Source organism: Dermacentor andersoni, chromosome 1 (assembly GCF_023375885.2).
Source record: "Dermacentor andersoni chromosome 1, qqDerAnde1_hic_scaffold, whole genome shotgun sequence".
In the NCBI taxonomy this organism is placed as follows: domain Eukaryota; kingdom Metazoa; phylum Arthropoda; class Arachnida; order Ixodida; family Ixodidae; genus Dermacentor; species Dermacentor andersoni.
In genome coordinates, this window is record NC_092814.1 from 315,155,450 (window position 1) to 315,173,195 (window position 17,746).

At 52.2% G+C, this 17,746-nt stretch overlaps 1 protein-coding gene across 4 annotated transcripts in view; it reads left to right on the forward strand.

Moving 5' to 3' along the window:
• exd (PBX homeobox extradenticle) overlaps positions 1–17,746 on the forward strand; it is a 414,455-nt gene that overhangs the window by 299,922 nt on the left and 96,787 nt on the right. For 3 of the 4 annotated variants that reach the window (XR_007602826.3, XR_007602827.3, XM_050196043.3), the window contains exons 6-8: positions 1,884–1,974; positions 5,856–5,885; positions 16,576–16,739. Coding sequence is in view for 2 of the 4 variants with exons in the window: in XM_050196043.3 (XP_050052000.1) it covers positions 1,884–1,974; positions 5,856–5,885; positions 16,576–16,739 (285 nt within the window). In the remaining 2 variants the exon portion in view is untranslated. The remainder of the gene's footprint in view (positions 1–1,883; positions 1,975–5,855; positions 5,886–16,575; positions 16,740–17,746) is intronic. The other variant, XM_050196045.3, reaches the window with a different exon arrangement.

Consider the following 17,746-nt stretch of genomic DNA (forward strand, 5'->3'; position numbering starts at 1 on the left):
TAGCAGCGTACTGCAGCGTGATCATATAACCCATTGTTACTACGAATTATGCGTTTCAAGCTTCTTTTTTTTTTTCACCTTCTTTCTTTCGACCAAGTGAATGCGCCGAGAACAAAATGCATTGCGTTCGTCCCAGTGTACCGCGCCGAGAGCCCGCCGTTATACTTCCTCTTCATACCACCGCAGGGCGCCTTTCTAAGTCCCTCATCTCCGCTCTGCCATAAGAAGGCGATGGCGGCGACTTCTTAATCCCCGTCGAATTGCCGATAAACCAGTTATCTTGTCGCCGCCTGACATATTTTACGCCACCGAGTCCGAGATGAGGCGATGCCTTGCTTGCGGAGGCCGTGGGGGGTGGCTGCAGAAGATTATGAATAAGTTCTTATGCAAAAATGTCCTCCCTCGTCACCTCCAGCGCACTGTTCGCGCTCCTAAAATATGGAAATGTGGCGAGTCGACTTCTCCCCCTCCTCCCGATTAAAGAGGATGGAAGCACGGAAGCAGGGGTGACGCGGACTAGCGCTGGGGCTTCTGGCGGTGCTCGCTTCTTTAGCTGCTTCCCCCCGTTCGTTCTCGTGTTCACGCTGCGTCGCCTTCGCCCGCACGCCGCATCGCGTCATGCTCGTCGGGACGCGCGGAGTGAAATCAGCATAAGGACGCCGTGCGCACATATTTTACGCGCGGCTGCCTGCGGGGAAACGCGCGGAGTGTCGTCGCCTGGCAGTGTTCTCGACGACAGCTGTATCTGCGTGCTCCCCTGTCTCTGCTCTTGCTTTTCGCTGTTCATTCGCATTGGAGGTTGGCACCTCCGTCACGGAGAGCCTGCGAAACCCGCATGTAGCGCTGCCGCAAACGGTAGGGGATAATTGTCTGCTCAGACATCCCAAAGCAGTGTGACTATATAAGGCTCATTAGATTTAGGCGGCTTGTTGCCCCCCCCCCCCCCCCATCCCCTCTGTTTCTTCATTGCTTTCTTGCTCGCCATCTCGGTATCCCAGTTTTCGGGTTCCAGTTTCCCTTAATCACCCCTCTCTTCACTGATTCCTAGGGCTGCGGCCAAACGTGTATAGGTTGGAGCTTGCGTATCTTGCTCCAACTGAAGATGTCTCCTTTCCTACAAGTGGTTCGCCAAACTCATTCAGAACCGAGGTGGACGAAGCTGCGCGTGTGAAGGAAGGATTAGGCGCACATGTATCGATAAGGCGTATGAGAAAAGGAATCTCTAGGACTTTTACACTTATTTATGTCACACATGTGGCGCTTTCACAAAAGGGTGCCGGGAATATACGTAATCAACGTTAGAGTTCTGTGCAATTCCTTGCGGAAATTTATTTGTCGAGGTGCACTTTCGAACCGATGTACGTTTGTATGTACGTGATCGCTGTGTCCTGTTTCGTATCCGTAGAATGCGTAGAATACCTAACACATTTATTATTTGTATAGGTAGACGTGTGATCACTTTTGTTTGTAGCCCAGTGTTCGGTGGCATTTGCTCCAGTGGCACTCTGCTAGCTGGAGCCTCGCATTCCGCCTGATTTTTTTTTTTTTTTTGTGTGTGTGTGTTTGCGCCTGTATGACATCTGGTGTCCGAAAGTCCTTTGTCAGCAGCACGCGCACCGTACTCTAATATGGTGCTGCGAAGAGTGCGTGAGGCGCGCAGTTCATTCGCCTCCAATAAGGCAGCCCACAAATGCACAGGTTATCCTAAGGGGCTTTTTGCACAATTCACCTACTCTTAAGGAACTGCAGACCTTTTACTGTGATTAGAGAGAACGTTAGACATTTAAACAGAAGTCATCGACAGTGTGCTCAAGATTTTAACATGTACTCTCGTTTCTCTTTGTCCTTCTTCGGCCCCCCTCCCCTGATTGACATCCGTGCAGGTGTCTAATTGGTTCGGCAACAAGCGGATACGATACAAGAAGAACATAGGGAAAGCGCAAGAAGAGGCCAATCTCTACGCAGCAAAAAAGGGTAAGTGCACGCTTGACCATGTCGTAGTGGTGCATGCGGACGGCGTTGGCCCTTCGATGTCTTCAGCGACGCATGGCACAGCGATTGCAATGACCCGGCCGTTGTGCTACCCACGAGAAAGAAAAGGGTGCCGTAAGCGTCCTCTGCTTGCCATGCGTAGCGTGTTACGGAAGTCTGCTGCGAGTTGTCCTATCCAGCGACCTGCTTCTGATGTTTACTTCTAGTTTTTTTTTTTTTTTTTTCTATAAACGGTTTGAATATTCTGAACTCCTCGAAGCCGTTGTACGTTAAGGCACTTCAAAGAACTCTTGTGCCGAAGCAATTAAGTGCGCGGCGAAGGCAGTGAAGCGTCGAGGAAAAGTGCAGCCATATGTAATCTTGCAGGTGTTGCAACAACGTTATCCTGGTGGTCTTTTCTCGCATTACGAAAGTGAAAGGGCTCGTAACGGTGTTTGAACGGCCAATTTGGCGCTTCATGTCGAGGCCGCGATTAATGTATTTTTGGACACGCATGGTTCGTAGCATCCTTTCGCTGGCAGCTGTACGTGTGCCGTATGTATGGCCTCTGCAACGAGAGGCCATAAGCAGTTGTGACTTGTATTACGTTTGGCTGCCCTCTCTTTGAGTGAAAAATATCGGTCAGGCGCTGCGCAGTAGCGCCGTAGCCTGTGCTAGAAGGCGTACCATGAGATGCACGTGAGAGCCCCGGCCCGTATCTCTATTTGCAGCGTGAGTTATTGTGGCACCGAAGAAAACGAAATACAGCGTATTTGCGGGCTAAGCTTCCTATAAGGCTCAGTTGGGCGTGTCATGGCCCCGTCCAAAAAAAAAAAAAAAAATGGAGACAAGACTGGTGTGTAGAGCATTCACTTTTCAAAGACTTGGTGCGTGCCTCGACTCGTTTGCTTGGGCATAGCTGAGCGCGATGTGGCATTACCGAGTTGCTCTTCGCCGAGTCTCGCTCATGCCGATTCGAGCAGTGTCGGGCGCAGATAGGCGCCACGAAGTACCGAGCAAGAAAAAGGGGACCGCGATGAGCATTTACCGCGCGCGCCTCCTCGTACGACGCCAAGGTCTGTGCTTTCGCCGCCTTTCGCTGCACGACGCAACCGCGCGGGATGCGTTCGCTCGTCCCTATTTCCCTATTCGCGCCGCGCGGGCGTCCTTATCGGTTGGCCGCTGGCACCGGCTCGGCGGCGCCGTATTTGCCGATGCTCCCGAGACTTTAGCCCAGCAATTTTTCGCCACTTCCCGCCCCGGCGTAGCGCCGGTAGCAGCAGCAGCCGTCCTTTTCTTTCTGCTTGCATCGGACGTCGTCTCTGCGCTGCTGCTTCTTCGACTCCCCCGTTTCTCCGTGCTCGTGAAAAACAAGCAGGAGCGCGCAGCCCGCTGTAAAAGAGCGCGTGCTCGCGAAACCTTTCAGTTTCTCTCCTTTCCCTCCGTCTTTGCGAGCAGCATCCATTGCTGCCAGGATCATTGGTCCGAGGGATTTTTTTTTTTCTTTTCATCTATTTTCATCGTTCATGTTTGGCGTTCTGCCGTAGGGAGTGCTTGAAGAAAACGCCAGGAGTGGCGCGTAAAAAGGAGGCAGCCGTGAGGAAGGGGTGGAGGGCGCCGGTGCTTTGAGCCGCGCCGTAATGTATGCATGTGTTTGGAGGCTCATCGAACGCTCGCTCGTGCTCAACGGCGCATCGGCGCCGCGCCGATGCCTGCCCAGCCACCCGCCGAATGCGTGCCGGGAGACTGAGGGTAAAACAGGCAGAAAAAAAAAAGTTTCTGCGGGAGCTGAGGTGAGGGGGGGGGGGGGGGCGCAATAGGCGCGTATTCGATGCGGTGAAAACGCGCGCGCGCGCGTGCTCGTTTTCGGGCCGACGGCGCGGCTTTTGTTTTGCCGATAAGGAGCAGGCGCCGCTTTTCACCGCGTTCGTGTGCTTGCTTGTTTTGCGGCGGGTTCCTTTTGTTTGCCTCCGACCGCGTTCTTCCTCTTTGCACCTCCCCCTCCCCACACACACACACTCCCTCGCTCCCCCCTTCAACGGCTGTACCTTTTGTTTTGCCGTTCCAGCTTCTCCCGTCTGCATGCACAAGGGAGCAGCGGTACTCCTCTTTTGTTTTCATCCATGAATGCCCCTTATTAGGGCTCTCTAAAGTTCTTTTTCTTTTTTTTTTCTATTTCTGCGCGCCCGCTCACGGAGCCGTGCGCGTCCTATGGGCTATGCGGGTCGAACATGTGCTTTTCTCCTGTATTTGCCTCCCCTGGCCTTGGTGTTTTGCGTTTCCTTCCCCACCCCAGGGTGCGGCGTTGCTCGCGCTCAGCGAAGCGCTGATTTGGATGCTGCGTAATTCGCGCGGTCCTGCGTCTAGGTGCGTGGTATCGGCATCAAAAAGCGAAGAAGCGGCTCGTGTGTTTGCTGTAGGGACGGATGTGAAGGCGCGGCAAAGAAGAAAGATCCAGAAAGCAGAGTGCAAGGAAGCCTCCTCTCGGGCGAGGAAGCCGAAGGAGGAGGGGAGGCGCGTTACGCGCTGTGCGGTGTGCGCAGCGAGCGAAGCGTGCGCCGACGACTGCTGCGTGGCCATTCCCTTCCTCTCGGCGTTGACTCGCGGCGCCGTGTTCTCGTTATCGGTCCGCTTGCAAATGCTTGTCGACGTGGTTCACGCGCCCCTGCTCCAAGACGCGGACCCGTAGCGAGCCGCAGTCGTTTCTCCGCTATCTGGGCTTGCCAAAGCGGTTGTACGCGCGCCGCTCCCGGCCGAAACGAGAGTGCTCCCTCCCCCCCCACCCACCCCCACGTCCTCCATTCCCACCCTCTTGTAGCGTAAAACAAGATTAGTAAGAGTGCGCGGAGAAATTTTTCAGGCTTGCGAAGAGCGCACATCGATATCATTTCTGGGAGTCTTTTTTTTTTTATCGTTCCTTTTACGCGTCTTCTTGTCCTCCGGTTTGCGGTGGGTTCGTGGTTCTTCAAGGTTTTTGGTTTTGTACGACTCGGACAGTAGCGGGACGTCGCTGCATTACAGCGGAAGCTGAATTGTGGTGTTCCCACGTAGGGGGTACTTCTTTGTTGTCAGGATTTCTGTTCTCTATATTTTTTTATTTTTTTTTTCTGTTTGTTGCCAAGAGAGCTTAACCTGGAATCTCGCCGTTGCACGGCTTATAAGTGCTTTTCTAACGCTGGTGCTGATAACTTTTTCTGAGCGTCTGCCTGATGACTTGTCTCCTCCTGCTACAGCTGCTTCGTCGCTCTTGTTCCCGGTAATTATTGGACAGTACAAGAGAAAGAAAAGTAATGCCTGTGAGGTTGTATTGCTGAATATTTGTCGTACTTACTCCCAGATTACGCACGTGTATCATGTAGTTGCTGATAGCATCTCTTTAGGCTGTTTTTTTTTCCCCACATAAGATCACAAGTCCACTCGCGCCGCACCGCAGGTAGCCTTTCTGCAGCTTCTGCGCATATGGCCCCGCGTACGATTTCGAGCGAATAACTGGCGTCGCTTTCTGCTCGGTGCCTCGCAGGCAGCCTAGAAATTCTACTTGGATATTGTTCACGGGGAAAGCCTGATCCCAGATTTGATACTGTGTAGTGCTTCCCGAATGGTCGCCTGTTCGTGGTCTTTGTGCGAGTAGTGAACAGCAGGACTCTCTAAAACCTTAACTATGAGAGAGACGGATGAATCGTTTGCACTCGGCAATGATGCGGCCGCACACGCGAACTTTTGCGCCGATAGCGTTGTCTCTCTCTCTCGTTCACGTTGCAAGTGTGTTGCGCTCGAAATTCCCGGGCGTCTGTAGTGTTCGGCGTACGTAATTGTAGCAGTGTGTGCTGCGCGAATCAGCCGTTGTGCAGCGCTCCTGACTCTGATCCCCTTGCTCTTTTCAGCATTCCCGAAAAAGAAAACAGACAGACATAGTAAGTGGAACAGCGCATGGTGATACGCGTATGGAAGTGCAGCGCCCTTCCCTCTTTTTTTTTTTTCCTTCTCTCTTCGAAAGGCGACATTTATCCGTCCTTTAGGCAGCCCTTGGTTTGTTAACAATCCCATGCTCGGAACGGTATAGCAGCAGGCGGCGTATGTTCAGAGACGGCCTGGAAGCGAGTCGATCAGTGATACGTTATCGGAATGCTTAAACAATTAATGTCCAACGCGTTTTTCGTCCTTGGTGACTAAGTTGTATGGCCAACAGTGGAGAAAGCCAGCACCAGGGTGATAGAGGAGACGCACCTCCCTAAAGATTCCGTTAGTTCGAAAGCAATGCATTTGCGTTTGCAGAAATCCATTCTTTCTTTATCTTCTTTTTTTTCTCTATCGCTGTGATGTCGCACCATTTGTGGTACTCATCATATGCGGGCGGCCTTACGCTAACTGTTCACGATTGCCTCTTAATGGAAACGGCTGTCACCGCTCTTGGGCACTGCGTGTGAAATCTGTTCGGATTGCATTTACTCTGATGCATTTGAGCGAAGGACGCGGCGTAATAGTAACACTGGCTACCTGTTGTCATCGTCTCTTGTAATAGACTATAAATGCTCTTTAACGGAGCCGACACGTCTCGATTAGAGTTTAGCGCTCGTTGCGGCGATTCGCATGATGCGAGTTGTTCCAGTGCTGAGTATGGTGTGAGCCCTCCGCACGTGGCCGCCATTTGTGGACGGGCTGTCTGACCGCCCTGTAATTATAGGCTTCAACATGTTTCGTGCTATTCGCCTCCGTTACGTCTCGCGGTGAACTCCGCGTACAAGCACGAGGCCGTACCGACTTTGCAGTTGTCACACTTTGTGTTACGCCCATCGGCTTGTTGCTTCAAACCCTCGCCGGCCAGTCTGACTGAGAAGTGTCGCGTGCGAAAGCGCCGCCCCGCATGCCGGCTGGCGATAACCCTCCCCCTCCCCCCTCCCCCCGGCTCGACGACTGCAGTGGCTCGCACGTTTGTGCGGCTGGCTAGCGCGCTTTGTCGTTTGCTGCTTTGTGGAGGCGCGGGCTCTGACGTGATGAGACCGGACAGGCCTTCTTTGCTGGAATCTTCAGTGGTCCGTTCCTGCATTCATAGCGGCCTCAGTGTATGGCTAGCAGTTCTAGGAACTCTATATATATTTTTTTATTCTTCTTTATTGCGCGTGTTTCTGTGCAGCAATATGTGTTCCACTCTCGGTCATAGTCTGCGCGTCCAGTTGTGTGGGATTTCTTTTTCTCCCTCATCCACCCTGCCGCCTGGAAGGCTGCAAAAGAAACATGCCGTTTCCGCAAGCAGGAGGACCCTGCCTCTCAGCAATGCAATTTCTCAGGCGAAAGACACGTGTCTCATCGAATTGCCGCCCCTACGCCCTTGTCGCCTACGGGCAAGCCCCTGCCCACTCGTTTTCGTTGCCAGCTTTTTTTTTTTTTTTTTTTTTTTTCGCAAGGTAGAAAGGAGCATATAAGCGTTAGGTGACTAAAGTGACGCTAGGTAGACTTCTTTTTTCTTGTTATTAATATTATGCGTTCTTGAAGCTCAGAAAAGAAAGTAAGGAGACTGGTCGAAATTTGACTTCACCGTAGTTCTACCATGAATGGCATTCTTCGTTTGTATGCTGGGGCATCCCTACTCGCTCTATGTATTTGCGGCTACGTGCGGCTGTTCCAAGTGTACGAAAGTCGCTCGGCTGTACTGTAGTGTACCTGGCTGGGAACAAAGTGAAAAATGCGCAGAAGGAGGCTGTTGGGGTGCGAGAGATGGCGCAGTTTTGTTTTTTTGAGACTCACGGTGTGCGCATTTTCTAAGAGTGTAAAATATAGATAAGTGCTCCGCTGTTGCTACCAAGAGGAGGAAGTCTTTGCGAACCACTTTACTTCTTCGCATAGCGTTAGATTTATGTGTACACGTCTCTGTCTCTCTCCTTTCTTTCGTTTAGATTTCGCAAATCTTGAAGTGAACTACTGCTTTCATCTGCGTAGTTTTCGGGAAGCGCCTTTTTTGTCAGTATTAACTTGTCATTGCAGAAGTTCCTGTCCGACGTGATCAGCCGCAACTTGACAGGCATGCGCCCTTTCTCCCGATAGCCACAGTGCGCAGTACTACTTTAGCGATTTTCGTGTCGCTTTTTTTCTTCTTCATTTTTTCTGTCTTCCACCGTCTCGTCTTCCTGCTCAGCACAGGCAGGCTCTCAAAATTTGACGCTTTTTGCGTGGATGTACGGAATGCTTGAAATATGTTGCTCAGTTTCGATCCTATTGCTCCGTTTCCTTTGTCCTCTACGCGCTTTTCTCGCGAGCTTTTCATCATTGCAAAGCTTGAAAATATTGCACGTTTGTCACTATCCTCGTTGCGAATTTCACTGGCAGTACGCTTACATCGGCTCTGCTCAACCTCGCGTTAAACACTGATATCGACTTGCCCCTTAATTGGCACCGGTTGTGCACTATCATGGTCCGTTCGCAACACCGAGCTACTAAGCATTGACCCGCACTGAGCTCTGCGCCATTGTGTGCAGCTTCAGTTAGGTACACCGAGGCGCTCCTATACACTAATCTTTGTGTGTGCTCGACTTTTCTTTTGCGGGTCATCACCCTCGTGCGTTCCGTGTTTTGTCCCGAATGAGCCCCGTGCTTATTCAACAAAATATGTGCCCGTGACCAGCCTCATTCCGCCGGGTGTATGAAGCAGGTCGCGAGACCACACTTACAGCGCCCCCTATTGTCCGAGTTCGGCACCTAATTCCTGGCGCAGTCGGCGCCTGAAAAACATTAAGCTACTAGAGTGAGCTCCTAGTGCGGCATACTTCGCTTTAGGGAGGCCCCACTGACCAGTGGTGGCAGCGGCGATTCCCCGTAGAGACTCGTCGGATATTATCTCCCTCTCTCACTTCTTGCGTCGATCTCCGAGTGTGTTTTGCTGACCACGGTGGGCTGTCTATGCCCGGTGCCTCGTGGGCGCTTCGGGATGCTAATTAGCCCTGACGCTGCGTCTATAAAGCCACCGCTTTCCCCGCCAGCCTTACTGCGGGGAGGTCAAGCGCGCCTGCGCGGGCCCGCGTGTGCCTGTGGTCGCTCGATGCCTCCGAGTTGCTGCGGGAACACCCGAGGGGAGAGGGAGCAGAGTGCGCTGGTCGAAATGCGGCTTCGAGTCGATTGCGCTCCATTTGGCAAGGCACGCACACTTCCTCCAGCCTATACTGTTGAACCTCAATAAGGGTGCATTGTTGCGCACTCTGCAATCGATTGTTATAGCTGCGTGTTTTGTTTGTTTGCGGTTGTTGTTTTATATCTCCACCCTTTCTCTTAAAAGACGTTCGAGCTTTATTTCACACGTGATCTTGTACAGCCTCGGTGGGCCCCTATTCGCCACGTGCCCAGTGTTTCAGTCCGTTGAAGCTTGCGTCTTCACGGTGAACCGAGCCATTCTATTATGCTGTCTGTTCGGCTTTAAAGGTGCTGGAAACGGTCGGGGTCGCTAGGACGTTACTGCAATTCCTGAAATTGAGGGAACCAAAGCGGGAACCACGCTTTTTGTAACTGACTATTAGTGTTGTTTATGTCAACGCGTTAGAGTCGTTTACATTTGCAAGCGTCGCCGTATGTGGTATTCAGCTTTTGGTACCTGTTTGTCGTTAACCCAAGCAGTTACATTATTTTCGCGAGGTGCGGAGATTCAGTTCGATTGAGCATCGGAAGAGGCGATTGTTAGCAGAAAATACGAGTAGTGTTCGTGTTAAATTCACCGTATATGATTCGCTGCGTTGAATGTGTGTAATTCCTCGTTCCGGCAAACTACTTCTTCGTTGACGAGCGCGCAGCGTTCCTATCCATTCGAAGAGTGTTTTGGAGCGTCGCCGGAAGCGCTTTATTAGTTGTCAGCTCATATAATTAAAGTATGATAGCATGAAAGTATTGGGATTCGCGGATTAACCACAGGCGCTTTCTTCTCTGCCTTGGCTTTCTTGTTGTTGGTGGTGGTGGTGGTGGTGGTCGTGGTGATCGTGTTGTTTTTCGAACTCCTTTCATTTCCCATTTCTCACTGTGCGCTCCCGGCAGTTATTACGACTCACGATGGCAATTAGTGTTCCGACCCTCGGTCGCGGTCCCACTCTCCATGCCGCGTTTCTCGTCAGGGATCGACGCAGAAAACTGCTTTCGCAGGCGAAGAAGAGTCGCCCTAGGCGAGCGAATGTGCGAACGGAGGAAAAGCAGCCAGTGGTTCGCCGTCGTCGAGCGGAAAGAGCGCAGCTCGTCTCTGTCGGTAACTGGCGCCGATGGCGGCCGTAACCGCCCGGCTTCGTTCCTCCTCCGGCGTCCCAGTAGCTGCCGCTCCACGGCACTTGGGGCGATCATGGGGGAACCCTTTCACCTTCCCCTCCCATTCGGTTCTTCTGCTTTTGTTTCGCTCCTGTCGCAACGTTCCGTCTATAGCAGAGAGCGAATCTGAAAAGAAGGGCCGCGCATCAGCCCAAATGAGTGCGCAGGGAGAGAGCAGGACCCTCGGGCTATCTGGATTAATACGTCAAACATTTTGACGTCGAAGGCCCGAAGGGAAGGGTCGGAAATTTGGGAATCGAAACTTTGCTGGGCAGAATGGAAAGAAGGGAGGGGGGTTGCTTCAGGGCCCGATTGGCTCCGTTGTTAGGATTGCTTTTAGTGTTGCTTTTCTCTCTTTTTTTTTTTTTTCTTAAATGCGTTGAGGGTATCGTTCCCCGTCATTTCTTCGCTGGCCCCCCAGTCAACGGATCTCGTTCGTCTCTTGTACGCTTCCTATTTGTTTCCGCTGCACCAAAAGTAATAAATAAATGTCGTTTCTAACTGACTGTGCTTGTTGGTTACGTCCGCACTCTACGCATTGTATACGATCTCTCAGAACCAAGCAATTCTTACGGCTTGTGCATTTTGTTACCGAAGAGTGCGCTTGCCGCTTCACTGCAGCGTGCGCTGTCGTCAGTGCGTCGAAGAGGCTCACGTTTTATTATTTCTCGTCCGGTTTTCCGAACGAACGTAGCCGGCATCTTTAAAATACGTGCAGCCACTTGCCGTGTGTGGGGTTCCTTTGCACTTGCTGGCTTTGGCGGCTGAGTTGTTCGTTTCGCACGGGTACTTATGCGCCTTGGTTTTCCATGGGCCCGTTGGTAAGATATGTCCTCCTTGCACCTTCATCCTGCGATTCTCCTTCTGATCTGATTGTTTACTCAATACGGCTGCCTAGCCCTGCCTGCCGCCTTCAATCTGCGCTATGCTGTCTTTCGATTCCAAGCTTTCCTCCGCATAAACATCCCGCAGCGCGCGTGTGCTCGGCCAAGCTTGTTTTCGCGTTCAAGGAAAGGAAGCCGCAGCGCTCCCGTGTCAATCCCTTAAAGGGAATAGCAGAGATGGAAGGGAGAAGGCGGCGGCGAGATTTCTTCATTTCCATTCCATTTTGCGATGGGCCGGCGCGCGTTCACCCAGCGCCTTTGGCAACCGCCGCCGCCCCTGCTGGGGTTTCTTGGCTGATATTGCTGATGTGAGCGGGCTTTGCGGGAAACTCGTGGAATGGGGGTGGCTGGGGGTGTTCTATTTGGCTATGCGCAGCCTTCCATAGAATGTTTTGCAAGTGCTCAATGAAGAAGTTTCAGCCGCTGCTCCTCCCTCCATCGCCTATCCCTGGCGCGTCGCGCTCCCCTCTACCGTTAGCGTTGTTTTCGCTTTACCGTAACGACTCGCCGGGCTCCACTGGCTATCTTGCATCTCGGCGTCATTTTTCTGCTCCTGTGCACGTTCGTGGCTTGTACGTCGCCTGTCTCGCGACTTGCATGGTTCACAGTACACTTGATGCTTCATCGCAGTTACTTTGACTCTCAATTAGGTTCGCGTTCTCTCTTCTGACACTGCTCAGAGATTTATTTCTTCGCCTTCTCTTACTGCTCAAAATAGCAATGCCCTTGGGAACAGAGTTTCAGCATCCGTATTGTCTCAGAGTAACATTTAGTTAACACTCGGAGTGCACATTTTAAACCGCTGTCATAGACAGGCCGAGCGATATGGAGATAAAGGTTTGGCACAGCGAGTGTATAAGCCGAGGTTCGCAAATTTTTATGGTAGTATGGGGTGATTGGCATAATCATAATTGCTAAAATAGACCAATTTCACGCCTAGTGAACCACGGGGGCGATTGCTGGCGCGGTTTTCAGCGCCGCAGTCATTCTTAGTGTTCGTCTCTCGAAGACAGCTTTTCGATACCTAAGATATATCAATCAGTCCACGAAGTCTCGGCGTCGTGATCTCATTTTCGTCGCGTTGCAGTCGTCGTGCCGTTGACTGCATGTCGAGGTAAAGAACTTCAGTACCCCAATGGTCTCTGTGTCTTCTTTATTTTTCCTCTTCCCTGCGCTGCCAGTTCGCAGGCGTTCCTTTCTTGGAACGGTGCTCCGCTTTAAAGCCATCGCATGTCGTTGCTCGCGTTCGTACTCAGTCCAATCACTCGCTGCCAGAGGACACTGATTTGAGTGCCACCAGTTTGACCCCTCGTTGAGTTGACGCTTGGCTCGGCTGTCCGCAGATGCGATCTGTCGTTACAGCCGCCCTCGCTCAACCCGGTGCTCGACGATGCCCCCTCGCCCCCGCTTGTCGGCCCAGTGGTCCAGGCGACGCCATAATCGCGCATCGACGTTTTTTTTACGGCTCGAATCCCGTCCCGCCAAGTCCCGCGTCAAGATGAAAATTTGCTTCGGAGTGTTTGCCTGTTCACTGGTTTCGTCGTATAGGCCTGCCTTGTTCCCGTGTACTTCCCCTCGCCCAGCTTCATCCGAAGGATGCTCCCAATCGCTTTCTGTGCCAAATGTTACTCACACTGTCCGTTTATTTCATCGAGTAAGGGGCTCTGTACCCCCAATGCCCGAAGCTTGGTTTTCTCTGAGACGCGGACTGTCCATTACGCAATAGCGCGCGCACTTCCTATCTTCTAGATTCGCGTTTCGTGTTTTTCCTCTGATCCGATAGCTTCCAGGCCGAAGACCAGTGCGCGAAGCGTGCGCTGGTCCTTCACTATTCTACTTTGTCCGTATATTTTTAAGCGCTGCCAGTTATTTCCTCTTAGACGAAACGAGCTGGCCTTGGGCTTCTTTCTTTGCGATGTACCCCCCTTCCCCCGTTCTTTTTTTTTTTTCTTTCTTTCCGAGCACCTTCTTCGGGTGTCGTGCTTTCAGCAAACAAAAAGATAAAATGTGGTAAGGAGGGAGAAGGCGATGGTGGGTCGCACACCATCAAGACCTGCAGGTTCGCCTGTTTTTCCCGCGGACGCGATGCCACCGCGGCGGGAAACGTGCGTATACACATGTGAGCGCGGCTAGGCTTGATCGCGATTGATGTCCCGTATAAATTTTTTTCGAGGAGGCGCCTGGCGACCCGACGTGCGGTGGCCATTTCTTGTCCCTCTCCTTTTCTTTTTTCGTCGTTTTCTGCGCGCGCCACAGGGTCTGAGAGTAGGCGAGAGAGAGGAGGGGGGTGGACTGCTAGGCGGTGACGCTAGCACGTCTCAGGGTTGCCGTGCTTGCTTTTTTTTTTCCGCCTTACCAGTCCCTTTGGCCCCGCTACCCCTTGTCCCCCCCCCCATTTCCAAGACGAGCCGTCCAATTTTGGCGAAAGCTTTTCACTGTCTCCGCCTCTCCGCTCGCCGAGTGCGCGCCAGAGTTCGGGCCGCCCTGGCATCGCTTTCCTAAGTTCGCGAGGATGGGCGGAAAAAAACAGCTGAGAAAACAAAAAAAAAAACGTTGCAAGCGATGGTCCCACGTAACAGCGTCGCTATGTTGACGAAGCGCTGTGTTTCGGTAGCGAGAAGAATGAAAAGTGCAATCCGCGGAACCTTCAAGTGGATGGTGCTGTATCTATTTCATCCGTGGGTGTATGAGTTAGCTTGGCTCCGACGTGTCGCTTTCCGTACTAATGAAAACCGAAGGGGGAAGGAAAACAATGCTTCGCATTTATTTTCCGCACTGACAGGCAACGCGTCGCGCGCTGTTGACAAATTGAACCGTCCTTCTGGCGCTTCCCTTGATATCGGGCCTTGTGTCGGATCGGCTTCCGCCGACGTCTGGGTTGCGTCGGCTTGTTTGCGCGTCGTCTCGAACGTGGGGGGTTTCCCTTCCCCACTTCCCTCCCGGTGCCCCCGAGCGGCAACTCCTGCAGGCGCTCTTGCCCGCCAGTCTTCAAACGCGGAGTGCTGATGGGCGCGTTTTGCGAAACGTTGCGCTTTTGTCTCTGCAGAACAGGCACGTGCAACGGCAACTGCTGCGCCGCGGGTTAAGGTTGCGGCCCAGCTAACGCCGATGTTTACGGTTGGAGCTGGCGAGCAGATTTTCTCACTCGTGGCCGAGTTCATTTGCGCGTTGCCTACAGCCCAGCGCAGGAGCTCTGTGACTGCGCGTGAGCCTGGCAGTGCCTGCTTCGTACGGCGCGAGACTTTGCAGCTAGCTGTTGATGGCGATTTAGAACGTCCGCGCTTGTTCCTCATGTGCATTTTTATTTCGCCCGCAATTTGTTTCGCCGTTATTAATATAAAAAGCCGCCCTCTCATACTATAGTCGTATCGTGTATAACGGCACTTACTAAAGTGCTTGTCAGACTTGCTTGGTATAGTAGAGTCCAGTGCTCATGTAAATTGAAGACTGCCAGTTCCAACTTTCTTTCATCAGTGGTGTAGCTCAGTGTATCCTCAATTGCTACAAGAATTTCCAAAATAGCCCAAAAGATTTGCCTGTGACGGCTCTGTGAAGACTGTATTGAGCTAAACTGCCCGACCGTTCTGTAAACAGACGAGAAAAGCGACAACCAACCAGACGAGCGGCATGTGTGTGCCCGATTTTCAGGTGAGTTGAGCGGTAACGAAATGACAACCGAATCAAAACAAGGATGCGTTTCCCGCCCGGATTATTTGTTCGCTCGGCCACTCGCTTGTGTTTGGCCCCTGTAGAGGAATAGTGCGTTGGTCGTCCCTTCGTGGGTTTCGAGTACGGTGAAAGGGCGCAGGCAACTTGAGGAAAACGAGCCTTCGGGGAGGTTTGATGTGTACAAACTTTGGGGACCGGTCGTCGCGCCGAGAGCGCGGGGAAAAGGCCACTGCCGGCGTCACGCGCTGGCGGGGGCGGACGACGCCGAAGGGCGACGCGGCGGCTGCTCCATTAGCCCTTCCGGCGCCTTTTCGCCTCCACCGCCGGTCGCCAAATCAATGCCGGCTGAAGGAACCCCGCCCCCCGCTTCTTCTTCGGTTGGGTTTTCTCCTCGGCGACCAGCGAGTGCTTTCTCTAGCGCCTTTCTCATTCAAAGTGAGCCGGGCTCTCCCGGCCGGATAGGGAAAGTACCCTTGCTTATATTGCCACAGACGACGCCGCTAAGGACGGGAGGCATCGCAATAGGCCGCTCTGTTTTTCTTCTTCTTATGCTGTCCGTCCTCTCTTTCGGCTCTGCTCTCCCCTTGTGTTCACTCTCTTTTCGTCCCCGCGTTTCGTGTTTGTTTTTCTTACCCCCCCTCTCCCCCTCACCCCTTATTCCGCCGTCCTGTGGCCTGCCTTATTCCGATCTCGCTCTCTCGCTGAGGTTTTCTTCGGTGATCCGTTCGGGGGCGCCTTTTGTGCGGCCTGCCTTTCTGGCCATCCTAGCTGACGACTGTTCCCTCAGACACCCTTCTCCTGCGCGTGTGCTGCTCGTCTTTCCTTTTCTTCTTTCCTTTTCTGTTTTTTTTTTTTCTTCTTTCTCATTCGTGGCCGCTTACTTTGCTTGTAGCGCCCGTGGCGCCGCATGTTGCGAGGTAGTTACTTTACCTCGACAGGGAATGTCATTGCGTCACTACCCTACCGCTCTTTACTATTTCTTTCTCGCCTTGTGATTATTTCTAGTGATGTTTCGGCAAACCGAAGCTGCGCTACAAATACGGGTTACCGCCTGCACCTTCCCACGTATCTAATTCGTGCCAAGGGAAGCACAAACATACAGAGCGGCTAAATATGCTCTTTCGTGCTTCGCGCAAGCAGCAAATGTTTTGCTTGCTCTGTGGTTATTCGCGCGTAAAGATATACTAAAGTTACCGGCATGCTCACGTTAAAAATCAGTGTCTCAGCTTTCTGCAGTGCACCTTAGAATGGGCTTTACCTATATACTGCGCCAGGTACACCTGACGGATGTGCTTGCTTTACTGTTTAGCACGAAATTTGCTTGCGGCGCTCTTGATGCTTCGAGGAAGAAAAAAAAACTGACCACTGTCATATACGCGTTATCGGTGCAAGACAAACATTGAACGTGCGAGCCCTGAGTGACACGGCCATGAGCCTTACAGCTCTCGCCGTAGAAAATTTCAAGCTATCGTAGCGCAAGACAACAGTATCTCTGCGGTAAGAAACGATGTACAAGCTATACAGCCTGGGTACTGCTCACCATAACAAATGATTGCTTGTTGTCTTTTGTTTGTGTGTGTGTGTGTGTGTGCGCGCGTGTGTGTGTGTGTGCGCGCGTGTGCGCGTGTGTGTGTGTGTGCGCGTGTGCGCGTGCGTGCGTGCGCGTGCGTGCGTGCGTGCGTGCGTGCGTGTCGCTATGGTGCAGGGGCGCTGAGACTTGAGACTTGTAGTTTTACGAACGGTGTCTTTTGTTCTCTCCCCTCTCTGCCATGTGCAGCGGCCGGCGCGTCAGCCTACAGCATGGTGCCGACGACGCAGGGTCAGCAGGGTCCTATGATAAGCCCACCGCCGCCGGGAGCGCCGCAGGACTCAATGTACAACATGAGTATGAACGGCGGAGACTCCTACCAGAACGCCATGGGCGCCAACGTGCAATCGCAGGTAAGTCAGCATACCTGGCTTCTCTCTGACTTCTCTCTCGAGTGGGTGCCGTCCAAGTTCAGCGTCATCGCTTGCGCTGCCTGTCCTCGTGGAGCCTCGCCCATGTGGTGCCGATAGATGTTAATCATGAGATTATCGAAGTGAAATCTGGCGCTTAAGTCGTTAAACGACGCTGGGAATGGCAGATGGTATACACGAATTTTTTGCACCACTTGGCGTGTTTCGGGTGAGAATAGCACGCTCCAGAATCCTATTCATTGTTGTTCAGCTATATTGCGCGCGAGGAGCGCGTTTGTGTAGAACAGGTGTACGTCAACTGCTAATTTTCTGTCACGCAGTTTCTAGCGCGTAAGGAAGTCTCGGCACTTTCGAGTATTCGGGTCACTGGATCTATAGAGGATGTTGGCGTAGCAACATTGACCGTTAGTGATGATGTAAGACATTTTTAAACACTATTTGTCGGTTAGTCTAAAAAAAAAAAAAAATAACAGTCGATGGTAACTGTGGGCTACTATGCACAGTTATAATATACGCGACTTTATTATAGCGGCCATCGAAAAGCTAACCGTGGATTGAGCAAGTTGTGTTCTCTTCTTCCTCAAGCCACCTGTGCACTGCTGGCTCAAGTTCACGTGACCGACAGGTCAATAAGAAAAGAGAGAAGAAAGGCACTCCGCAGTAGAAATCAGAGGCTGAAAGGGGCTTATTCTTGCCCAACAATGAGCTTGCGATGACAAACTAGGTTAAAGTATCCAAGAGGTAGTTAAAAGACAAATCCATATTTGGACAAACCCTTGTACCATCTTTCATTCCCATTGCTAGATTCGAGCATCGCTGTGCTGTTGAGGGTTGCGCAGATGCTAGCGCCAGATTTCCCCCTTTGTTATTATCTCACGGCCAGGACCTCTTTCCTGGTTGACCGTCCTGCCGTATGCCGTAGCTGGTTCTTTATTGGAGAGTTTTAGCTTGTCCGTATACGGCAGTTACCGTTCACCGAATGCTGGGAT